The sequence below is a fragment of the Dipodomys merriami genome, unplaced genomic scaffold (genome assembly GCF_024711535.1).
Source record: "Dipodomys merriami isolate MVZ:Mamm:240054 unplaced genomic scaffold, mDipMer1.0.p SCAF_2, whole genome shotgun sequence".
In the NCBI taxonomy this organism is placed as follows: Eukaryota; Metazoa; Chordata; class Mammalia; order Rodentia; family Heteromyidae; genus Dipodomys; species Dipodomys merriami.
Genome location: NW_027203381.1, coordinates 2,054,221 through 2,078,034, shown reverse-complemented (window position 1 = coordinate 2,078,034; position 23,814 = coordinate 2,054,221). Strand labels below are relative to the sequence as shown.

Genomic DNA, 23,814 nt, shown 5'->3' with positions numbered 1-23,814 from the left:
TGTCTCTTTGTGTTCTCTGTAATAACCTCCTCCCCAAAGTTGCAGGGAAACTGAAGAACATTCTTCTAGTTCTTTGAGATTTACTGCCATCCTGTCCAACCTGCCATGCACCCTTTACCAGAGAAGAAATGTGCATGCAGTGCCACTTGCTGGACACTCAGGGCTTCACACTCAAGGATTCCTTCATTTACTGAGAAGCTGGGGATGAAGGGCAGAGGTCTTCAGACTGAGGCACAGGCTTTCTGAGGTCTGCGTTTTAAGGACTGCAGTTTCCAGCTGTGTCAATTCCACAGGGGCTCTCTTCTAGAACAGCGAGGCCTGGGAACTAAGAGCCAGGGCAGGCCTTCCCTCATAGCCTGCTCCCTCATGAGTAAGAGGGGTCACATTTAAGGAGTCTTGCTCAAAGCCCAGACTTGCTTGTAAGTTCAGTACTGTGTTTCTTTTAAAGCTTTGGGTGTTCCAGAGTCTACATGATTTTAGTGGAGGAGACCTGCTCAATCAGAATCAGGTGCCCATTTTGCATGATTTCAAGGGATGGGACCTAGAAAATTCTGGAAATGTAACGTATTTCCAGGTAAAGTTTAACATATTTCCAGATACAGCATCCTCCACTTAGCATTTAGTCAGATTTACTGGGAAGTATCTTCACTAACTTTTTATCAGATGATTATGGAAAATGCATATTCATTTTTTTAAACTTGGGCCCAAGTTCCTGCTTTCTTTTATACTATCCCCAGGTACTTATTAAACTTTGACAAACCCAACAGTGGTGTGCCATGGGTCTTATGATTGGGATTATGATTATTAGTTTATTTTTGTTAGTCACGGGGCTTGAACTCAGGGCCTGGTCGCTGTCTCTGAGCTCTTTTGCTCAAGGCTAGTGCTCTGCCACTTTGAGCCACAGCTCCACTTCCCGTTTCTGCTCTTGGCAGAAGTGCTGAATGCTTGGTCATCAAGTACAACAAACTGGAACGCAGGTAGCCCCGGATTCTTCAGGAACAGGGACACAGTGGGCAACGACGCGCGCGCGATCCCATTATTCCGGACACAAGACCCAGGGCCCCAGGAGCATGCCGGACACGCCTCTGGGCGAATCCCAGCCGGGGAACGCCCCGCCCGTGTGGGGGGGAGGGCGGGGCTGCCGATGGAAGGGAGGAGCCAGCCCTTCTGTGGACGGAGCTATTAGGGGCGGGGATTATCGACGTCACCCGCCCCGAGGAGGTCGTGCATTGGTGGGTAGCGCGGGGCGGTGTCAGCCCTCCGGCCCCGGCTGAGGACTGGTAGGCGGGGCGAGCCCAGGGCTGGGGGCGTGGCCCAGGACACGTGGTGCGGAACCGGCGTGCGCTCGCGGCGGTAAGCGGGGCTGTCCCGCGGGGCTCCCCTTGGCGGCGGCCGCCCGGCCTGCACCCCGCGCCGGCGGGGCCTGCAGGTTCCCGGCTAGGCGGGAGCCATGGAGGCCGGCTGGCCCCGAGTGCGCGGCCGGCTTCGGAGGCCCTGAGTCCCCGGAGGCCTTGGACAGGCCCGAGCCTCCGTAAGGGCCTCCGGGCTGCCGGGGGGGGGGTGGGAGGGGGAGAGGACGACGCCACGCAGGCCCCGCGGGTCCCGGAGGGGAGGGCGGGTCAGCGAGGCCGCGTCTGTGAGGGGAGGGAGGGAAGGAGGGTCAGCGAGGCCGCGTCTGTGAGGGGGGGGGAGGGAGGGTCAGCGAGGCCGCGTCTGTGAGGGGAGGGAGGGCGGGTCAGCGAGGCCGCGTCTGTGAGGGGAGGGAGGGGAGGGCGGGTCAGCGAGGCCGCGTCTGTGAGGGGAGGGAGGGAGGGTCAGCGAGGCCGCGTCTGTGAGGGGAGGGAGGGGAGGGAGGGTCAGCAAGGCCGCGTCTGTGAGGGGAGGGAGGGCGGGTCAGCGAGGCCGCGTCTGTGAGGGGAGGGGAGGGAGGGTCAGCGAGGCCGCGTCTGTGAGGGGAGGGAGGGAGGGTCAGCGAGGCCGCGTCTGTGAGGGGAGGGAGGGCGGGTCAGCGAGGCCGCGTCTGTGAGGGGAGGGAGGGAAGGAGGGTCAGCGAGGCCGCGTCTGTGAGGGGAGGGGAGGGAGGGTCAGCGAGGCCGCGTCTGTGAGGGGAGGGAGGGAGGGTCAGCGAGGCCGCGTCTGTGAGGGGAGGGAGGGCGGGTCAGCGAGGCCGCGTCTGTGAGGGGAGGGAGGGAAGGAGGGTCAGCGAGGCCGCGTCTGTGAGGGGGGGAGGGAGGGAGGGTCAGCGAGGCCGCGTCTGTGAGGGGAGGGAGGGCGGGTCAGCGAGGCCGCGTCTGTGAGGGGAGGGAGGGGAGGGAGGGTCAGCGAGGCCGCGTCTGTGAGGGGAGGGGGGAAGGGAGGGTCAGCGAGGCCGCGTCTGTGAGGGGGGGAGGGAGGGTCAGCGAGGCCGCGTCTGTGAGGGGAGGGAGGGCGGGTCAGCGAGGCCGCGTCTGTGAGGGGAGGGAGGGCGGGTCAGCGAGGCCGCGTCTGTGAGGGGAGGGGAGGGAGGGTCAGCGAGGCCGCGTCTGTGAGGGGGGGGGAGGGAGGGAGGGTCAGCGAGGCCGCGTCTGTGAGGGGAGGGGAGAAGGGCGGGTCAGCGAGGCCGCGTCTGTGAGGGGAGGGAGGGGAGGGAGAGTCAGCGAGGCCATGTCTGGGAGGGGAGGGGGGAGAGAGGGTCAGCGAAGCCGAGTCTGGGAGGGGAGGGAGAGTCAGCCAGGCCAGGTCTGTGAGGGGAGGAGAAGGGAGGAGGGTCAGGGAGGCAGGGTCTGGGAGGCCAGGTCTATGAGGGGAGGGGGGGGGTCAGTGAGGCCGGGTCTGTGAGGGGAGGGCAGGGAGGTCATCAAGGCTCCTTCTTCGCTCTGGGGGTGGGGTGGGTAACATAGCCCCCTGCACTGTCCTTCAAATCCTCACAGAGGCCCCCACCTTCCTGGGGACCACTCATCTGGCGCCTCTCAGAGGGAGACCAAAGAGCCTGGAGCCGGTCCTGTAACCTACCCGATGTGGACAGTGGCTCACACCTGCCATGGTAGAGGGACAGCCTTGAGCCGAAAAAGCCAGGGGACAGCACCCAGGCCCTGAGTTCAAGATTGAGTACAGGCACAAACACACACACACTAAAATCCTTATTTGTAATTTTTGCATATATATACACACACACACTAAAACCCATTTGTAAAATTTGTTTTGTTTTGTTTTGGTCTGGTTGTGGGGCCTGAACTCTGGGCCTGGGCGCTGTCCCTCAGCTCTTCAACTCAAGGCTAGCGCTCTACCACTTGAGTCACAGCACCACTTCCAGCTTTTTTTCTCCTGCTTATGTGGTGCTGAGGAATCGAACCCAGGGCCTCATGCATGCAAGGCAAGCACTCTACACACTGAGCCACCTTCCCAGCTCCCATTTGTAAAATTTGTATACGCACACATGCACACACTAAAACTTGACCCTGTTTGTAATGTTTGTAGAGAGGAGTTGCAGAAAGTGATTCCTTGGTATGTTTAGGAAGAAGTTCTAGAACAGACAAATGGATCCTGTTTGCCCTAGCTTTGATGCTTTTTACTCAGTTAAAGTCACATTAATGCATACCTTGAACTATCAAGAGACAAAGATTGATACTCATACTGCACATACAGTTTCTCCTTCCTCTCTCCCTGACCTCTTTAAATTTGAGATTTCAAAAGGCAGTGAAACTGTCTTATCTGAAAGAATGTATGCGTGTAACACACACACATACATACATAGTGCTTGGGCTGGCTTTGAACTACCATTTTCAGATCTAAGTCTCTTGAGTAGTTAGGATTACTGATGTGAGCCACCAGCAACAGACTAAAGTTTGCTTTTGTTCATTTCACCCAAACTGTTTTTACCTTAATAAATCAGGCTCATCCCAAAGCACACAGGGTGCTCTCCTTAGAGGCTTTGGTGCAGGCAGAGGTAAAACTGGAATCAGAACTGAGTGGGAGGGAGAAAATGAAACCTGGCTGGACCTGCTTTGCCTGGAGGGGGAGTGGGTTTGAGCTCAGCTCTGGAGACTTTGCAGGGAAGCAGAACATGCTGGTCAGTATTTATACTATTCTTAACAAAAATGCAGCTTCCATGATTGTATCTTTGTGTGGTTTTAGCTAAAAGAGCCTGGGCTAATGTAAGCATGAAGATCAGAAAGGCTGTGCTGCAGGGAGTTTGAGATTTGTAAGTAGTGGCAGGAACAGAAGAAAGCTCCAAGTGATGTATGTGGTCTGCTAGGAAACAGAGTTTCATGTCGTGTAAACAGATAGCTTCCCTGTATACCTTTCTGGTGACAGGTGAAATGTGACTTACTAAAAGCCTCACTGGCATTCATGGGCTTCCGGTGAGGCTGAGCTGGCCCCAGATGTGGCTATGACCTCGTGTTTGCAGAGGAGGCAGCAGGACAAGGGCACCAAGAACGTGCTAGTTTCATCTTCCACCCATAGAGAAATGAGATTTGCTACTCATTGTTCTGTGATTTTCTCACACTGTGCATCTCAGGAAACTTCTGGATCTCCTGCCTAGCTGCCAGCTTCTTGTCATAGGTTCCTTTATTCAGGGGGGAAAAAAGTTCTTTACTTATCAGTGTATTCTTTACTTATCAGTGCATTTATCTGATACCTGCTTCTGATCTGTACTGCAGTGTGGGGCCATGTGGTCTCATGCCTACACCTTCATTCCATTCATTCTTGCATTGTGCCTTTATTTACTCTGCCATTCCAAGTGTCCAGGAATCCTTTTCATGAAAGCTAGGTGTTTGTTAGACAATGTGCCAGGAGTCTGTAGACAATGAAGTTTAGTTTTAAGTTTGTTTCTAAAAGCATAAACACTATACATAGTCCTGGGGCACATACATATTCATGGTGTCTCAATACATAGGCACTGTAGTATTCCAATTGGTAGAAACATTTGTCTCATATACTAGTCATTTCTCTCTTTTCCTCCCTCCTTCCCTCCCTCCCTCCCTCCCTCCCTCCCTCCTCCCTCCCTCCCTCCCTCCCTCCCTCCCTCCCTCCCTCCCTCCCTCCCTTCCTTCCTTCCTTCCTTCCTTCCTTCCTTCCTTCCTTCCTTCCTTCCTTCCTTCCTTCCTTCCTTCCCAGTCCTGGGGCTTGAACTCAGCGCCTGGGCATTGTCCCTGAGCTTCTTTTGCTCAAGGCTAGCACAACTTGAGCCACAGTACTCTGTCTGGCTTTTTCTGTTTATGTGGTGCTAAGGACTGAATGCAGGGCTTCATGCCTGCTAGACAAGTACTCTACCACTAAGCTACATTCCCAGCCCACTAATCACTCTTTTATCGTAGAAAGATTTCAAATCCTCTTCTAGCTTTCTGAACATACAGTGCATTATTACAATCCTCAGTTACCCCACTGTGCGGAGCAGACAAAGACTCTTCCTCACAGAGTGCAGTACATGGCCCTTGGGCATTCCTTCTAAGATTGTCAGCTCGCCTAAGCTGACTTCATCCAGTTTATCTGGCTGACTTGTGGCTTTGTGGATGTAGAGACTCAGCACATGACTTTTTTTTTTTTATTTTTAAAGTAACTTGTTCCGCTGTGGTAACAAGGTAGAAAGTTCTCTGTGTGCTTTAAGAGTATAAAGTTAAAAGTTCCTGATAAATTAGTGTTCCTTTGGTTTTTATCAGATTGTCCATGATTCAGGCCTTGCGACTGGATGCAGTTTTGTGTAAGCCTTTTGCAGAGCTAAAGGAAGATGAGTCTTAAGCCTCTGTCTGGGTTCCAAAGGGTACTTACTTCCTGGACTGTCTTGTGATGGGTGTTGCAATGCTGACACGAGGGTGGAGCCATACTTAGAGCTCTGACGAGTCACTGTTGACCTCAGTCCCTTCCTGCAGGCAGGACTGACCCATTGTTCTCCCTTCCAGGAACCTCCAAAGTGTGCAGCCTACTTGAAGGATGTCGGCCCTCACTCCTGTGTTTCAGTATATTGATGAAAACCAGGATCGCTACATTAAGGTAAGGAGATCCCTGTGCTAGTGAGCAGTGAAACTTGGCTTAAGCTGTGGGGTCAGAGAAACTTGGAAGTCAGTTTGGATTTTGCCATTTAAACAAGTACTCAAGGGCTGGGAAGGTGGCTCAGTGGTAGAGCGCTTGCCTTGCATGCCTGAGGCCGTGGGTTCGATTCCTCAGCACCACATAAGCAAAAAGAAAAAAGCTGGAAGTGGCGCTGTGGCTCAAGTGGTAGAGCGCTAGCCTTGAGCTGAAGAGCTAAGGGACAGTGCCCAGGCCCAGAGTTCAGGCCCCACGTATGGACCCAAAAAAAAAAAAAAGAAAAAAAGAACAAGTACTCAGAATCTTACCTAGGGATCTGTTTCTCTACGTTCTCAGTACAATATAGCTTCACCTCTGGAATTTCACAGAAAGTGTTAATATCTGTTTCTAGAAATGATAAGCTACCATGTGATTTTTCTTTAATCTGCATCTGTGATTTCTTGAGATAGTTACACATTAAAGAACTAGTTTGTATTTAGCATCATCTGAGTAACTCTAATGTTTTATGCTTATTTGTTTCTCGATTTTAAAGTATCATGCTCTTAAGTTATTTATGTTTTTACTTACTAGTGCCAGTTCTGGGGCTTGAACTCAGGGCCTGGGTACTATCCCTGAGCTTCTTTTTGATCAAGGCTAGCACTTTACCACTTAGCCATAGCTCCACTTCTGACTTTTTGGTAATGTATTGGAGGTAAGAATCTCACAGACTTGCCTGCCCAGGCTGACTTCAAACCATGATCTTCAGATCTCTGCCTCTTGAGTAGCTAGTATTATACATGTGAGGTACCTACACCTAGTTCTTTAGTTATTTTTTGATAGACATACTTCAGGAAAAAAAAATTCTTTAGATTTCTTATTCTAAAAATGATAAAACATGAATATTTTGGGGGAGGATAAATAAACTAATTTGATTTATAAGAGTGCTGGTATTTACGGTATCTTTCAGTTAAATTTTGTAAGGCTCAGATATTTATGGAACTTAGTACATTTTATATTCATATCACCTTAGTGGTTAAAAATACATATCCTGCTGTCTTGTGTTTTGTTCTAGACGTTGGGCAGGGTTAGTGCACAGTTCTTAAAATCTAGAACACAAGCCAGTAAAATGGGTCTTGTTCTGTCTGCCTAGTCTGTGTCAGCAAGTGAGTGGGACTGATGTCCTTGAAAAACCGCACAGTTAGAAACCTTGTTCTACCTGGAAGGAAATCCTTTTCCAACTAATTCCTTTTGCTTGCTCTCTACCTACAGAAACTTGCTGAATGGGTAGCCATCCAGAGCGTGTCTGCATGGCCTGAGAAGAGAGGGGAAATCAAAAGGATGATGGAGACTGCAGCTGGAGACATCCAGAAGCTGGGGGGCTCTGTGGAGCTGATGGACATTGGGAAACAGAAGGTAGGGGCTGCAGAGCCCAGCAGCGGGTTGGGCCAGGGTTGAGAGCACTCCACCCAGTCTTGGGTGAGCTTTTGCTGTAGTTGCTCGGCCCATCTTCAGAACAAGCCAGGGCCCTTGCAATGACCATTCAGTGATTGCATTAGTTGGATTAGAGCAGAGATTTTGTGATACCCATCATTTTTCTTCAGGAAGGAGAAAGGTAGACAGTTGCACAAGAATAAATTACTGTATTGGTCATTGTTAGAGAATAGCTGAAATACTTGTCCCAGAAATTAAAAAGCTTTAAACCGGCAAATTAAACTATTACCTTGTCACTAAAGATAGTGGTGACTTCTGCTCCACGGCTTATGTCCTGAGCACTGTCCTCAGCACTTCACGAGGGAGATGGTGGTGGTGTCTGCTGCCGTTTAATGTCGGATCCGGACAGAGAAGAACGGCTCTTTTCCTTCTTATTTAAGTAAACAGTCTCACTTTATGATACATGATTATGCAAATCTAGTTTCCAATAATTTCAGCCCTTGTATTTTCAGAGTTTGAAGACTCATATTGTAGGACATGACATGATGTTGTTCATCTTGCTCCTTTGCTTTGTCGAGTTTGATGTGGGTAGAAAACTACAGTCCTGGAGTGTCGGATGTGGACATTTGGTTGTGGGCATACTTTATTCCAGTGGACTGGGCCACCAGGAGCCAGGGAAATGGAAATGCCAGAATTCAGTATTCACTCAATACGGTTCTTCTGATATTTTCTTCTGACAGTAGATTTAATTGTTGACTTAGATGTATTACATCTTGCAAACAATTGTACTTTTTGCTTACTCTTGGGAGAATAACCAAGTTTTTCATCTTGTTTTCTCTTGGGTATGCACTTTACTTGCTCTCTTCTCCATCTTTTCCCAATATATGAGAAAACTAGATGTGATAAATAATTTAAGAGTTGTTTCATTACAATAGACCTATTCACTTTACCACTGACTTTACAGGGTAGTGTTTTAGGTACGGCCCTTCATTGAAGAATAAGATGACTATTCTACCACTTCAGGCCATGTAACATCTGTTTTTAACAAGGAATTGAAAGTTTTCATCACCACAGGGATGTATCTCAGTGGTAGAATTTTTAGTCAGGGCCCTGTGTTCCATCTCCAGCACTGGTAGGGAGAGAAAGGGAGAGAACTTCTCCAGACGTTTGCAGGGCATCAGCTCTGCATCTTCTCTCTTTGTTTATTCATTTGAGCTGGGCTCTATGTCCAGGGGGAAGGATGGCTGGAGCAGGTCTGAAGGTGAAGCTGGGGTTATCACAGCTAGAGGAAAGGTGAGACTGGGATGTCAAGCCCAAGTAAATTTCAAAGCCAACTTATGTATGGGTCCTAACAGCTTGTTAGAAAATGCTAAACTAGTTCAGGTTTTTTTTTGTTTTTTGTTTTGTTTTTAATTTATTTAGGGGAAGTCTGTCTGAGATCTTCAGATCTCAGCCTCCTGAGTAGCTAGGATTACAGGCGTGAGCCACTGGCGCCTGGCCAGCCTCAGGAGATCTCATGTAGAAAATCCAGCCCTCACTGTGTGTAGCTCAAGTAGTGCTGGGCATCTAGTCTGCACACTGAGTACAGATGGGTCTGGATTACCAGAGTCACTTAGGTATTAATAGGTAACCTATAATGAGGAAACACGTCTTTCTGACAAGAATTCTGAACACCTGCTGAGTTCCCAGCAGTGCTCACAAGCTCAGAGTGTGGAGTGTTCTCAGCCCCGCACCATGTTGTCTTCTGCTTTCAGTTGCTCATTTTGCCTCTAAATCTAAGTTGTTAGTCCAGCTTCACTAAGAACATGGTTTGCTCATTATAACCAGGGTTGGAGTGGGGCAGGGCAAGGTGTTGACACCTAGGGCCTAGTGCATTCTAGGCAAGCACTTGACCACTGAGCTACATTCCCAGCCCTTGTTTCTAGCCACACATGTAAAATCCTCCCATCCTTCAGCTTCTCAAGTGTCAGACTACACATGTGTATCACCACACCTGGCATGTGTTGTTTATATTACTGTAACTAGAATATCCTGGTGTCTGGATCAATGCACGTATGTGACATGCTGGTTGGACAGTCCCTGCCTCCTCCTTTTGAATCAGGTATACACGCTCACATCCTCCTCTGCCATGGCTTGTGGAGTTCTGCTGTGGTCACAGGGTTTTCTGTGAGAATGTGGGGACTGGTAGAGGAGGCACTCGGGCTGCAAGGCTTGTGTACAGCCTGCTAGAGCCACAGTGTAAGTCCAGGTGGGGACCCTGGAGCTGATGGGAAGGTTAGAGGAGACCTGGCTGACTTGCTCTCTTGTCCTGTCCCTGAATTTCTCCTCTGCACACAGAAGTCTGCCATTCATGTCCTGTGCCCATCCTTACAGGAGGACAAATGACTGACACCAATACCTACAGTCATCACTTCATCTACTATGGCTCTGTGTGGATTGTATTTCTTTACATCTGTGCATGGTGGTAGTCTTCATACAGAGTTTCAAAAAAATGTATCTTTCCATTTAATCTTTTTTTTTTTTTTTGCTGGTCATGGGGCTTGAACTCTGGGCCTGTGCGCTGTCCCTTGGCTCTTCAGCTCAAGGCTAGCACTCTACCACTTAAGCCACAATGCCATTTCTGGCATTTTCTGCATATATGATGCTGAGGAATTAAACCCAGGGCCTCATGGATGCAAGGCAAATACTCTACCACTGAGCCACCTTCCCAGCCCTCCATTTAATCTTTTTTTTTTTTTTTTTTTTTTTTGGGTCCGGTCGTGGGGCCTGAACTCTGGGTCTGGGTGCTGTCCCTCAGCTCTTCAGCTCAAGGCTAGCGCTCTACCACTTGAGCCACAGCGCCACTTCCGGCTTTTTTCTTTTTGCTTACGTGGTGCTGAGGAATCGAACCCAGGGCCTCAGGCATGCAAGGCAAGCTCTCTACCACTGAGCCACCTTCCCAGCCCCCCTCCATTTAATCTTAATTCTTTTTTGGGGGGATCCAGTCGAGGGGCCTGAACTCTGGGTCTGGGCGCTGTCCCTCAGCTCTTCAGCTCAAGGCTAGTGCTCAAACATTTGAGCTACAGCGCCACTTCCAGCTTTTTTTTCTTTTTGTTTATGTGGTGCTGAGGAATTGAACCCAGGGCCTCATGCATGCAAGGCAAGCGCTCTACCACTGAGCCACCTTCCCAGCCCTCCATTTAATCTTAATTCTTTTCAGCTATCATTTCAAGAAGTGATGAAGTTATATCCCAAACTCAGGCTGTGGAATTTTTTTGTGGGTTTTGTAGTTGTTGTTGTTTGTACTAGGACCAAGGCTTGCATTCAAGCAATGTCTCACGTTCTCACTTAGCCTGCTTGCTTGTGATTAGCACTCTACCACTTGAGTCATATCTCCAGTCCTCTTTTTTTTTTTTTTTTTTTTTTGGGTCCGGTCCTGGGGCCTGAACTCTGGGCCTGGGCGCTGTCACTCAGCTCTTCTGCTCAAGACTAGCGCTCTACCACTTGAGCCACAGCGCCACTTCCGGCTTTTTTCATTTTGCTTTATGTGGTGCTGAGGAATCAAACCCAGGGCCTCAGGCATGCAAGGCAAGTGCTCTACCACTGAGCCATCTTCCCAGCCGTCCAGTCCTCTTTTTGTAGGGTAATTGAAGATGGAGTCTCACAGACTTTTCTTCCCCACCATGATCCTCCAGGTCTGGGTTTCCTGAGAGCAGCTGTGAGGCCCTGGACACTCAGCCTGCAGAGTTTTATTCTGTCAATGTTACTGAAGAATCAAGTCTTTGAAAATGTGTAGATGTAATTCAGTACGCTCTTTGGATTACAGGAAAGTAAATTCTCGTTAATTAATGACTGCTGAGCAGTACGATCATAAAGTTTTCAGCCGAAGTTGATGGATAAGAGCAGATAAGAAAGCCCAGGTATGTTTAATAACAGAGCCAGTAAATCCCAAGTTTTTTAATGAGCTGTTCTTGGTTTTTCTGTCTTAGCTCCCTGATGGCTCAGAGATTCCACTCCCTCCCATTTTGCTTGGCAAGCTGGGCAATGACCCCCAGAAGAAAACAGTGTGCATTTATGGGCACCTGGACGTGCAGCCTGCGGCCCTGGAGGATGGCTGGGACAGCGAGCCCTTCACTCTGGTGGAGCGAGATGGTGAGGGGCGGTGTCTCCCAGTGTCCTCTGCTCTCCCAAGGAGGCGGGCTCCCCATTCACACCGGCGTTGCTGCATTTTCTGCGATGGGAAAATCGCTGATCATCTCAGGTTTTCCTCTTTTAGCTACAGTTTGGGTTTTTGTCTTTGTTGGTTTTAGACAGTCTTGCTAGATAGTCTAGACTGGTCTGGAACTTTGGCTCTTCATGATTCAGCCTCCTGAATGCTAGTGTTATAGGCAGGTGATGCCACACCTGGCCAATAGGGATTGTTCTTATCTAGAGAATGGGTTCTGGAGTTTTTTTACATGTGTCTCAGTCAGTGAAAACACGGAAAAACCTACCTTTTCTTGTGCACGTAACTTCATCCTATCTTGGGCTTTAGTATATCCTGATGTCTCTTCCAGATACATTTTCTGAACTGAGGCCACGTAATCCTCAAAGGCCTGTTGCCTAGTGCCTCTCCCTGAGGTCCAGCTACTGCTTTGTGTGTCACTCTAGGACAGTAGGAGGCAGTAGTCTGTCCTTCGCGCCTGCCTTCGGGCACCAGCAGGCTCGTGAGACACAGGACCCATAGAAGCTAGACTTCTTCCCAGCCCCTCTTGAGGGGTACTCTGCTCTCACTTCTCTCTGCTTTTGTCCATGGTAGTCCCTGACCAGAAAGAAACAGAGGCCCTTGCATTTGAGCCTTGCCCGTCAGGGCTGCTTTCCAGAATTCTTTTCTAACTGGTGCAGTCTGTCTTTAGACCTCTCCTGGCCAAGTATGAACTATGTTCATGACTGCAAGATTGAAGAGACATGCCACTTAAAATGACAGTTTTCCTCAAACTTAATCCCATGCCATCATCCTCTGTGTGATGCTGACGTGTGAACAGTGGTTAGTCATCAGGGTTAGTCTTCTACGCACCTCTACATGATGCTGTGTGTGCACACTAGTTAGTATGGGAGTTAGTCTTCTACGCACCTCCATGTGATGCTGTGTGTGAACACTAGTTAGTTATCAGAGTTAGTCTTCTGTGCACCTCCATGTGATGCTGTGTGTACATCCTAGTTAGTTATCAGAGTTAGTCTTCTGTGTACCTCTACATGATGCTGTGTGTGCACACTGGTTAGTATGGGAGTTAGTCTTCTGTGTGTACCTGGAGTAAACTCCTCCTGGAGTGCAGATGCTCAAGTCTTAGTGGCGTTTCCTTACCATGTAAACTCCACCAGTCTGTAGCAGGACTTACAGCTATCTTCCTTCCTCAGACTTCTTGGTCTCTGTGACAGACCCTGTGTTGCTCTACACCAGGAGTTGTCCCTTGCCAGTCCCTGTCCTGATTTTCCAGACCCTTACTCCTCCGTACCTCTCCAGACTGTTCCCAAAGTAACCCTGACACCTCCTGGAAGTCCCAGATCCAATAATGGTTGGAAGTAGTGTTCTGTCCTGCAGTTTTCAAAATGATAACTGAAAAAAGAATGGAGAAGTAAAAAATTTAAAATGCAAGCTCTGTTTATGTATCAGCTTTAGTGTCAACATTGGGGTGGGGTGAAGTCTGTGGTGCTTTTGCAGTACGAGTGACCGAGCTTCCCACCTACGCCGCTGCTGACTGCCCGTGGTGACCAGCTTTGATGACCTGGAATGGACTGTGTGTCCCTGCCCTGGTCAGGAGGAATGCTCGCTCACCACTGCTGTAGAAGGGAAGGAGGGGCATGGTGGGACACGTACATGACTGCTTCTGGGATCATGGTGAATTCTCTGAATTCTGCCACTAGGACTGGGTGGAGACTCTGGGCTTCTGGAGTGAAAAGAAAGCCTTCCTCCCTCCCCAAGTGTGGTTGTGCTAGCTAAGACATTGCCAAATGGATATTTCAGGTATATACTCCTTTCGATTTCATTGTAACCAGGACTGAATTGTTGCTGTTCTAGGCAAGTTATATGGGAGAGGCTCGACTGATGATAAGGGGCCAGTGGCCGGCTGGATGAATGCCCTGGAAGCTTATCAGAAGACCGGTCAGGTATGTTCACCGCAGGGCCTGCCAGATCCGATCTGAGCAGTGCCGTAAAGATCACCAGGCAGGAGAAAGCAAGTGTCCCCAAGCTTCGTCAGCACAGGTGACTCAGATCTAAGATTGTGTAGCTGTTGCCAGCTCTAGAAAACATTAGAAGAGTGATCACTGTGCCGGTGCTCAAAGGTTACCCTGGTGACTTCTCAGCAAGATGTCTGCCCTGCTCTTCTGTGCTGTCTGTGGACTCTGGCTAGTCGTCTGGCTGTGTCCATGGGTGGGTCACCTGTCTTGCTCTTGAAGCTAGAAGAGTACCTAGAAAATCATCCAGAACACATAGTCTAGACTGGCTTCTCAGGCAAGGGCACCACTTCCATGCAGAGCTGTGTGGGTGGGTGGTGCCAGTGGCCGGGGTGGCCTCGGAGGAAAGGGCTTGCTGGCTTGTCCTCGCATTGGTAGTTCTGTCTGCCTCCGTGAGGACTGGGTAATGCTCATCATGCTAAGGTTTTTGCTCTCTGTTAGAGGAGTGGCTCTGGCTCCTGTCTTCTCTTTGCTCACTCTGAATGCAGAAATCCCTTGATGGACACCTCTTCCCCACAGGTTTCCCCAAACCTCCCTAAGCCCCACTGGGCCTCCGTTAGCCTCCCCGTCCTCCCTTAGAGGGGTATGGAGGGCCACCCTCTGAACCTAATCCCTCCCTGCCCCTGGTCTGGAGGAGACTAAAACTTGAAATTCAGTTTGAAAGCACTCTGCTTCCTCATGTGGTGCTTTGGGATGGAAAGCCACGAAGCCTAGTCCTCTGCCACTCTCTCTCACAGGAGGTTCCTGTCAACGTGCGGTTTTGCCTGGAAGGTATGGAGGAATCTGGCTCTGAAGGCCTGGACGAGCTGATTTTTGCCCAGAAAGACACGTTCTTTAAAGATGTGGACTACGTCTGCATTTCTGACAATTACTGGCTGGGGAAGAAGAAGCCATGCGTCACCTATGGCCTCCGGGGAATCTGCTACTTTTTCATTGAGGTGTGGGGCTGGGTTCTTCAGGCTTCCTTGCCTTCTTGGATTAACAACTAAGCCTCCTTGTTCTTCCCTACCTACAATAGGCAAGTGCCAAGAAGTTAGTCATGTGTGGAGAGGAGCTTTCGGCTTAGAGCTTTATGACTTAGGTTCTGTAAGCCCTCCTAATATCCCAGGCATGGACAGTGGTTCTTGGGGTCAGAAGTTAATTTCATAGTGTTGTCAAGCTAGAGCTGTTACTTGTAATATTTCTTTGGAGAAAGTAAGAGGAGACTAAATGCTAGTCTATCTCAGGAGACTGAGACATACACAAAACATTTGAGGAACCCTTCTTTTGCATATCAATACTGGAGCTTGCATCCCATAACTGAGTTTTCTTGAGGGCGGGGACCCCCAAGCCCCTCCCTCCCTGCTGCACTCTGCGGTCACTGGCGGAAATCACCCGGGGCTGGTCTTCCTGCACACATCCTGGGTGGTGAGAGTGGAGCCTGTGACCTTTACCCCCAAGCGGCAGAAATGACAGCCATCGCTGCACTGAGCAGTCACTAGGCATGACCCATCCGAGTGTTAGAAGTGACCTGGGACTGTGGGAGAGTGTGTGGTCTGTCCCCTTTAGAGATTGGGACTGGCACATGGGTTAGTTGCTCACCTGGTTATAAGACTGATCAGTGAAGGAATGAGCCTGAACCCATGTTCTCAGGCTCCAGACCCACACCGGTCATGGTGCTTGTCGCAGGCTCTTGGGTCTTCATGAAAGGATGGGGAGGGGCAGTCCTTAGTCCCTGGGGGAGCAGATTTTGATTTAGAAAATGATCAGGTCTTATAAATGTTCTTTGTTCAATGTGCTGTCACATGATAAAAAGTAAGCTCCCACTTAGTCGCCACATAAAGTGCCCTTTGTTCCTGCCCAGGTGGAATGCAGTGACAAGGACCTCCATTCTGGGGTGTACGGCGGCTCGGTGCACGAGGCCATGACGGATCTCATTTCCCTGATGGGTGAGCTGGGGTGGGCTGTCCCTGGTCAATTGTGAGGCTTGGGGAAGGGGCCGGTGCTAGTTCTAGGCTGATGGCCACAGCAGGTGATGTATCCAAGGATCCCAGGTCCCTTCTTCAGTTTCATTCAAAAGACCCTTGTGTTTCATTTCTGCCTCTGCATCATCTGCTCTGCCTAGAATGGTCCCATACCTGATGAAGTCTGGCCTTGCCTCCCACACCCCCTGGTCTCCCCCAGGTCCCGTCCAGCATGTGCCCTAAAGCTCAGGATGCTTTCCCCAGCCACTGGGAAGACACTCCTGCTCTGTTACAATGGGCCACCAATCTGCTGCCGTTCCTGGTTTCCCCTTGGTGTGTGGCCAAAGGGAGCCAAGTCCCCCTGTGTCTGTCAGCTCCCTTTTCTTCCCCTGGGAGCGAAGCTGCCATTAGAGTTGTTCTAGGGCTGGAGTCTGCCCCGCCCCTCTCCCAGGCTCCCCTCAGCTCAGGAGCAGGTTTCCACCCAGTCACTTGCTATTTCACAGTTCCTCTTGTGCTGCCTCCTTCAAATGTTTCAACCCTCTCCACTTGCCTCAGGTTCCCTGATAGATAAGAAAGGGCAAATCCTTATCCCTGGCATTAATGAGGCCGTGGCCCCTGTGACGGAGGAGGAGTGTGCGCTGTATGACCACATTGACTTCGACATGGAGGAGTTTGCCAAGGACGTGGGAGTCAGCACCCTCCTGCATGGTTGCAAGGTACTGTCCAGGACCCTGGCCTGTGCCAGCCCGCTGGGCCTCGTGCCTGTCCAGATTCAGGCTCTTCCCATCAGGAGTGGGGCCACCTGAGCCAGCACTGGCACAGCTATCTACAAAGCGGGGTGTGGCTGGTTTGGGGACAATTAGGGGTTCTAAATGTCAGACTTCATATTTGGCCAACTCGACTTTATTTGGGTTTGTAGAGAAACCTCTCTAGCCCAGGGATGAGTTAAGCTGCACCCAGTGGCCAGATGTGAAGGTGAACACTTAACCAGTGGTAGAAGTCATGTGTTGATTTTTGTTACATTGTTTACTTCTGATCTTCTCAGTGTGCTTCACCAGTCACCACCTTCCATGTGGTCCAGTCTGCTTCTGGGCCTTGGGGTCTTTCCTTCCCCAGAGACAAGCAGCAAAGGACTGCAGAAGGACCCAGCCCATAGGCCGGACTCTGTAGTGTGGGCTTGCCTGCAGGGAGGGCTGGCAGGTCTGGGACAGGTTGGGCCTTGTCCTAGAGTCCTGCAGAAGCCACTGGTAGACCAGCAGAGACAGGCCAATGCACACTGGCAGAAGGGCGGAGAAGGTGGGGTGGGGTGGCCTGCAGGCTTAGAGTGGATCTGACGACCTGCACAGTTAGCACCAGCTCTGGGGACTACTGAGGCAGCATGACCCTCCTTCGGGAGTGTGCAGCCGTTGTGACCCATTGGGTGAGTTCTAAGCAGCCCTCTTGCGTGGGGTCCCCACATCCCAGCCTCCTTTCTGGAGCTGTCAGGACTCAGCCTGGCCCTAAGGAACGGCAGCTGCCCAATTGACATCATGTCTCCTCATGGACCCTCCCTGTGATTCTGCAGAAAGACATCCTGATGCACCGATGGCGGTTCCCCTCCCTCTCCCTCCACGGCATTGAAGGTGCCTTCTCTGGGGCAGGGGCGAAGACTGTGATTCCTAGGAAGGTGATCGGCAAGTTTTCCATCAGGCTCGTGCCGAACATGACCCCGGAAGTTGTCAGTGAGCAGGTATGTGGGGTGTGGATGGGGGTGAAGGGTACAGGTGTGGGCCAAGGACTTTTGTGTTCTTAGAGCCTTAGGGGAAAAAGGCTTTTACTAGGCAGAAACCTCATGCCCACACACTTGTACCTCATGGCTTTGGCCTACTCGGTACTTGTTATAATGATCAGTGCAGAAGTGTGTCATCAGCATAGGTCACACAAGCAAGCATTGCTTGTAAGTGACCTTCATTACTGCTGAGGTGTGCCAAGGGCTTCTCTGACCTCTTCCCAATGGATTTGTGTCAAATGTCATCTTTGGGTGAGAGTCTTGAGAGTCCATCTATTAAAGGAATAGAGTAGAAGGAGTGGAAGGGAGAGTTCCAGTACCAGCCAGTGTGTGTGTGTGTGTGTGTGTGTGTTTGCACTCTCGCATAGGTACATGCATGTGCCAGCCCTGGGGCTTGAAATCGGAGCCTCGGTGCTATCCTTGAGCTGTTTTGCTCAAGGCTAGCTCTCTGCCACTTGAACCATAGAGCCACTTGTGGCTTTTTTTAGTTTATTGGAGATAAGAGTCTTCTAAACTTTGCTGCCCAAGCTGGATTCCAACCACGATCCTCGGATCTCAGCCTCCTGAGTAGTTAGGATCACAGGAGTGAACCACCAGCATCCGGCAGTTGCTCTTCCTTATGGGGAGACTTCATGGGGAGATGGAATCAGCATTTTCCCTTGGGAAGAAAACCCCGAGGCCTGCTCTCCACACGAGAACTTAGATGTCATCCAGGCATGTCCATGGTTGGATCTTGGATTCCTTTATGTCTCAATGAAATTTAGCCAGTCATCACTATAAAGCGTAGGGCTAGATGTCATGACTCATGCCTGTGATGCCAGCTACGCAAAAAGTGGAGATGAGAGGAGACAGCCCAGGCAAAAAGTTAGGGCAGCTCTATCAAAAACAAGCTGGGTGTGGTAGCACACTTCTGTGATCCCAGCTTTTCAGGAGGCAGGGAATCAAGGTCCAAGACTGCCCCATACACCAAGAGCAAGAGACTGAAAAGTAAACCAGAAAGGGCGGAGTGGTGTGGCTCAAGTAGTACAGTGTTTATTTGTCTGCTAGAGCTGCCTTAACAGAAGCTCGCATCATGGGTGGTTTTTCTTTTCTGAGGCTGGGAAGCCCAAGATGAAGGTGGCAGCACTGCATGTGGCATCTGCTCCCAATCACAGAAGGCACAGGCTCTCTGGTGCCCCTCTTACAGGATACCAGTCCTGTCTAGTTAGAGACCCACCTCATCTCCAAAGAGGCTTAGCAGAGTTTAGAGGGCTAACATCCAGCAGGTCAGAGAACATTGTTTTATTCCCTTTTTTTTTTTTGGTCGGTCGTGGGGCTTGAACTCTGGGCTTGAGTGCTGTTCCTCAGCTCTTCAGCTCAAGGCTAGCGCTCTGCCACTTGAGCTACAGTGCCACTTCCGGTTTTCTGGTGGTTTATTAGAGATAAGAGTTTTAGGGACTTTCCTGCCCGGGCTGGCTTTGAACCGAGATCCTCAGATCTCAGCCTCCTGAGTCACTAGGATTACAGGCATGAGCCACTGGCACCCGGCTGTTTTTATACTTAATATTAAAATGTGATCACACATTAAACTGTGTGAAAAGTGAATTGCTTTGAATTACAACATTGCATTGTAAGCCAGGTACTGGTGCTCACACCCTTACTCCTAGCTACTCAGGAAGATGAGACCTAGAGGATTGCAGTTCAGAGCCAGCTTGGGCAGAGAAGTATGTGAGGCTCCTCCAATTAACAGCAAAAAGCTGAGCCAGAAGCATGGCTCAAGTGGTAGAGTGCCAGCTGTGAGCAAGAATGCTGAGAGAGAGCCTCCTGAGCTAAAGTCCTAGTCCTTTTACCTTCCAGAACAAGATGTTTAACTCCCTTTCCTGGTGTTATGCTATGCAGGCCAGTCTTCAGCAGCAAGACTCTGTAGACTCACTGTGGACCTGGAGTAGACCTGTCTGCCTGAACCTTGTAGCCCCATTGTAAGTTGCCAGCATTGGCTCAGAACCAAACAGAAACATGATGTGTGTTTCTGTTTATGGTTTAGGTTACAAGCTACCTGACCAAGAAGTTTGCTGAACTACACAGTCCCAATAAGTTCAAGGTGTACATGGGCCACGGTGGGAAGCCCTGGGTGGCCGACTTCAATCACCCGCATTACGTGGCTGGGAGAAGAGCCCTGAAAGCAGGTTGGACTTGCTTGCCTTGGGGGCGGAAGCCAGGCTCCTGAGCGCGCGCCCAGGGCCTTGCTGTATCATGTGATACACGAGGCTTATCTGTGGTGCTCAGAGGAAGGCTGGCCGTGGGCTGGGACCTGGGATGCCAGCTGATGGTTTGGGGCTCAGTATTGCTGGGTGATGGCTCTGTGAAGGTCTCTGGGCTCCAGGCCCCAATGTTCACCCTTTCTTTTGTTCTGTCCCCCAGTTTTTGGCGTTGAACCAGACTTGACCAGAGAAGGTGGCAGCATTCCTGTGACCTTGACCTTTCAGGAAGCCACGGGCAAGAACGTCATGCTGTTGCCAGTAGGGTCAGCAGATGACGGTGCCCACTCCCAGAATGAGAAGCTCAACAGGTGAGACTCCTCCCCTGCTTCTAAAGAACAGCAGGTGGGCGGCGGCACCTGTCAGGATCCCCTGGGTGGATTGGGCGCGGCCAGAACTTCTCACGGGGGAGGGGTGGGAATGAGTCCTACTGCAGGTGGTTTATGGAGACAAAGGTAAGTCGGTGCCCTGTGTGCATTGCACACCTACCACGCCCCTCAGTCCCTCAACTTGGCCTGTTTGAAAATTCAGCATGTCATGGCTGTGGCCATGCCAGGGAGCCCCCAGCTCCCGGGAGAGAGGCAGCCTCTGGTCGGCAGCAGGAAGGAGAGGGCTGGGCAGGTGGGCCCCAGCAGGTGGAGGGAGTGGCAGCCGAGACCTGGAGCTGCTGAGGACAGAAATCCCAGGCTCCTCCTGGGCAAGCAGGGTGAGCAGTTCTAACGCAGCAAGGACCCTGCACCGCCTGAGGGAGTGGGAGAGACAGACTGGTCCCTGGGGTATGAGGTGGAGGCCTGCTCTTCAGAAACAATTCTGGGCCCTGGATCTGGGTGAGCAATTGACAACCAGGGAGCCAGGTGAGACAGACCTTTCCATCCCTACCCCGGCACCAGGCTTGGCAGGAGGAGTGGGCTGCACCTGCTCAGAGAGAGAGGCGCACGAGTTCTAGAAGCAAGAGGGACTCCAAGCCAGGGCAGGGGATGCTCCCTAGAGGAATGCAGCCTCCCTCCCTCCCTCCCAGGGAAGCCACACACGTGTGTTGACCCCCAGGCAGTCGGCAGCAGCCTGCATGTTCTCTCCTCTAGGCATAACTATGTGGAAGGAACCAAGATGCTGGCCGCGTACCTGTATGAGGTGTCTCAGCTGCAGGACTGAGAAGTCTGCTCCCCGCAGAGGGCTGCACCCGACCAGAAGGAATCCTACCCTCTCCCTCTCCTGGCTTTTTCGGGAAAGTGGAAGTTCCTCTCCCCTTCTTCCTTGAGCCAACTTCCAAGAATGGACACCAGCAGGTCCAGCCGTCAGGTGGGTGGAGTTAGCTGTACCAGGCCACTGTTAATGTTCCAGTGCTGGGGCTCATTAAGGCCAGCTGACCGACCCTCTGGGCAGGTTCTCAGTGGTGGCAGTGTGACCTCGGCGTTAAAAAGGATTCAGCATCGCAGAACAGCAGCTCTGTTAGGGTGTGGTAGCCATCACTGGATTGGTGCCTGGAGCTGGTTGTCTCTGCCTTCTGGGTCAGGGGATGACAGTGGGATATTCAGAAAGGGAGAAAAGTCAGGGGCTCTTGTGCCATCACAGCCCCCATTGTCACCCCTCGCTGTGCTCTGTTCTATCCTTTCTCAAGACCTGCCCCAACATTGCTGTCCCTTCTCTGTTACCAACCCTCGGGGCCTAGCCCACAGTTCCCAGTGGAAGGACTGTCCCCCCTTGGTCTGTGCTGCTGAATAAAAGTGAACACTGACCCCTGAAATCACTGTTGGTGTCTGCCTTCCTTGTGGGACACACGCGTGTGCTTGGTGGAGAGCCCCTGGCTCAGGAGCACACACGCTTGCTGGGTGGTTTCTGGCTTATTCATGGGCCACACAGGTGTTTGTTGGGTGGCTTCAACATGTGTGTGCATGGTGTGGGTCATGGAGCACATGCGTGTGTATGTGGGCTGCCGTGTGGGTCATTGTCAGCTCGGAGTGGAGGCCGGCGGTCAGGACTCAGAAGACAGGGCTGCATCACAACCATGCATTCCTTCAGCTCCGTAGGCTACAGAAAGAACTGCAAGGTCTGCCCCCAGAAGTCCCCGCGGCAGCTCGTTTGCCTCATGGACACTGGTCATGAGCTCATCCCATACCCTCCTCACACCAGAGCACGCAGCACCCACCGTCTCCGGCCGGCTGGGTCTCTGACGCATTTCTCCCTGCGGATTACAGGTAGGACTCATAGTCACATGTGTAGAATCCAGGGCAGACAGAAGACGCGAGCAGCCACTATTCCTGAGATAGCACACCCAAGGGACAGCCCGCTGCAGGGCCAGGCAAACACCATCGTGGCCCAGTGCTTGTTGGAGAAGCCCCAGTGGTCAGTACTGGCAGAACCTGCTGGAAAGCTGCAGCCTGGGAAATTGGCTCACAGGAGGACGTCTTGCTCAGGGCCCTTTGTGGTGGAGCTTCCCGTGAGGGAGCCGCCCAGTGCCTCTGCCCACTGGAGGCTGGACACCAGGAACAGACAGAGCACCGGCTCTGCCCCCATCAGGAAGCTGTCACTAGGAGCTTGTTCTCCGTAGCTCTGCAATGGCTGCCTGCTAGAACAGCATGCAAGCAGGCCAGAACGCCAATTCCAAACAGTGCCTGGAATGGAAGGGATGGACCTCCCATCTTCCCTTCTGCTAGGCACACCTTCGAATGATCCTCCTGCTCACCTGTCACACCCTGAACCCTGCCCAGAAGTCCTTGACTATGCTTGCTCTCCTGGCTCCCTGCCTGCTCTGACCCCAAACGACACAGGGCCCTGAGGACATGCCTGGCACTGGGCTTTTCAGAAGTTTCCCAGAGGGTTCCTAAATGCTTTATTCTTAATGCTTTGGCCTCTCCACTTTCCAGAAGTGCTCATCATCTGCTCACTGGTGCCAGCCTTTCCCCGCTAAGGTCCTCTTCCACCTCAACCCCTAGATACACTTGGCGATGCCAAGTGATGATGGAGGCAGAGTCCGGGCTCCTGCTGCTATGAGACACAGCACCAAGGACCAGCAGCAAGCAGCAGGAGCTGGGGCAGCCTGGGGCAGCTTCTCCCTCACAGCATCAGAACAAGCCCACCCTGCACACTCCTCACTCTAGACCTCAGGGCCTTCAGAGCTGGGAGGTCACACGTGTATGACACGTGTATGTTGCCTAGCTTCGAGCATTTTTGTGAACAGAGGCTCCAAGAAATGAACACAGCCTGCAGCGTCCTAGCTCATGTGCTCAGAGGGACACAACTGGGGTCTGAACCCCAGGATGGAGGCTGGAGGCCTCTAGGTTGCCCTTGCTGGTGGGCCTTGTATATATTCACTGCTCACTGTCTACGGTTATCTCCTGCCCCTGAGCCTTGAGATCACCTAAGGAGCCACGGCCTCAGCGACCACCAATCTCCAGGGGAAGCCATGGTCTCAGTGGCCACCGACCTCTGGGGGGAAGCCACGGCTTCAGCAGCCACTGATCTCCAGTGGCATCACATGACCTTCAGACCACTGCCTCATCCTTTATCTTTGCATATGGGATTCATTGTTCCCTTCTCTGCCTACATGTGGAACAAAGCATTTTTGTTTTCCAGACATGAATAGATCCGCTTCATTAGCCTCATCTTCCTTCCGGGGGGTCAGGTTGTGTTAGGACACACAGAGATATTTAGTGAGACCCACTTGGGGTATTGATGGGACTTCCTCTTCCCACAGCCCTTGAAGGTTACACGAGAGCTGAAGCTCCGGCCCAATGGATCCCAAACTTGGGAGAATGGTAAGTGGGAGCCTCAAGGCTCAGTCCACCAGAGCCAGGCACCAACCCCTCGCCACGTAGGCAGCTGAGCACCTAGGCATCGACACGTAGGCAGCTGAGCCCCTAGGCATTGACAGCACTCTCTCCTTCCAGGTGTTCTTAGGTGCTTGCTAGCCAGGACCAAGGCACATGGTGTTTGGTAATTCCTGTGATAGTATTTCTTTGCCGGGGGGGGGGGGGAGGGAGGGGGAATATTGTCTCAAAAATAATTATCTGACACTATTTTGAAGGTGTTTTTATTCCATTATTCCACAAACCCTGTCCCCTGCTTTAATTAATGTAATGCTTGTACCTATGTTGTGGCACGGGTCAGTGGATCATTCCTGTCTGGTGGCCAAGAATAACCTATTGTGTGACCACATTTTGTGTATGCAGTTTATTTAGAGGATTGACTTTGGGGGTGTCTCCATCCTTTACCTACTCCGAGTAATGCTGCTACGAACGCTTGTGTACCAGCTTTT

At 51.3% G+C, this 23,814-nt stretch overlaps 2 protein-coding genes across 3 annotated transcripts in view; both read left to right on the top strand.

Annotated features, from left to right (window-relative positions):
* Positions 1-1,275: 1,275 nt before the first annotated feature.
* On the top strand, positions 1,276-21,303 carry Cndp2 (carnosine dipeptidase 2). Of its 2 annotated transcripts, none has more exons than XM_070028952.1 (12): positions 1,276-1,353; positions 5,880-5,970; positions 7,255-7,398; positions 11,385-11,547; positions 13,454-13,542; positions 14,349-14,549; positions 15,455-15,539; positions 16,110-16,270; positions 17,119-17,283; positions 19,346-19,487; positions 19,723-19,870; positions 20,642-21,303. In XM_070028952.1, exons 2-12 carry the CDS (start codon positions 5,911-5,913, stop codon positions 20,709-20,711), a joined length of 1,428 nt encoding a protein of 475 aa, XP_069885053.1. In that variant the 5' UTR covers positions 1,276-1,353; positions 5,880-5,910; the 3' UTR covers positions 20,712-21,303. The 2 variants fall into 2 exon arrangements, with proteins under 2 accessions (XP_069885053.1, XP_069885051.1); XM_070028950.1 differs by lacking the exon at positions 1,276-1,353 and adding an exon at positions 1,382-1,531.
* A 297-nt stretch (positions 21,304-21,600) lies between these two features.
* Cndp1 (carnosine dipeptidase 1) overlaps positions 21,601-23,814 on the top strand; it is a 43,228-nt gene continuing 41,014 nt past the window's right edge. Inside the window, exons 1-2 of the mRNA XM_070028949.1 lie at positions 21,601-21,754; positions 23,254-23,314. Of these exons, the coding sequence (XP_069885050.1) occupies positions 23,291-23,314 (24 nt within the window). The 5' untranslated portion in view covers positions 21,601-21,754; positions 23,254-23,290. The remainder of the gene's footprint in view (positions 21,755-23,253; positions 23,315-23,814) is intronic.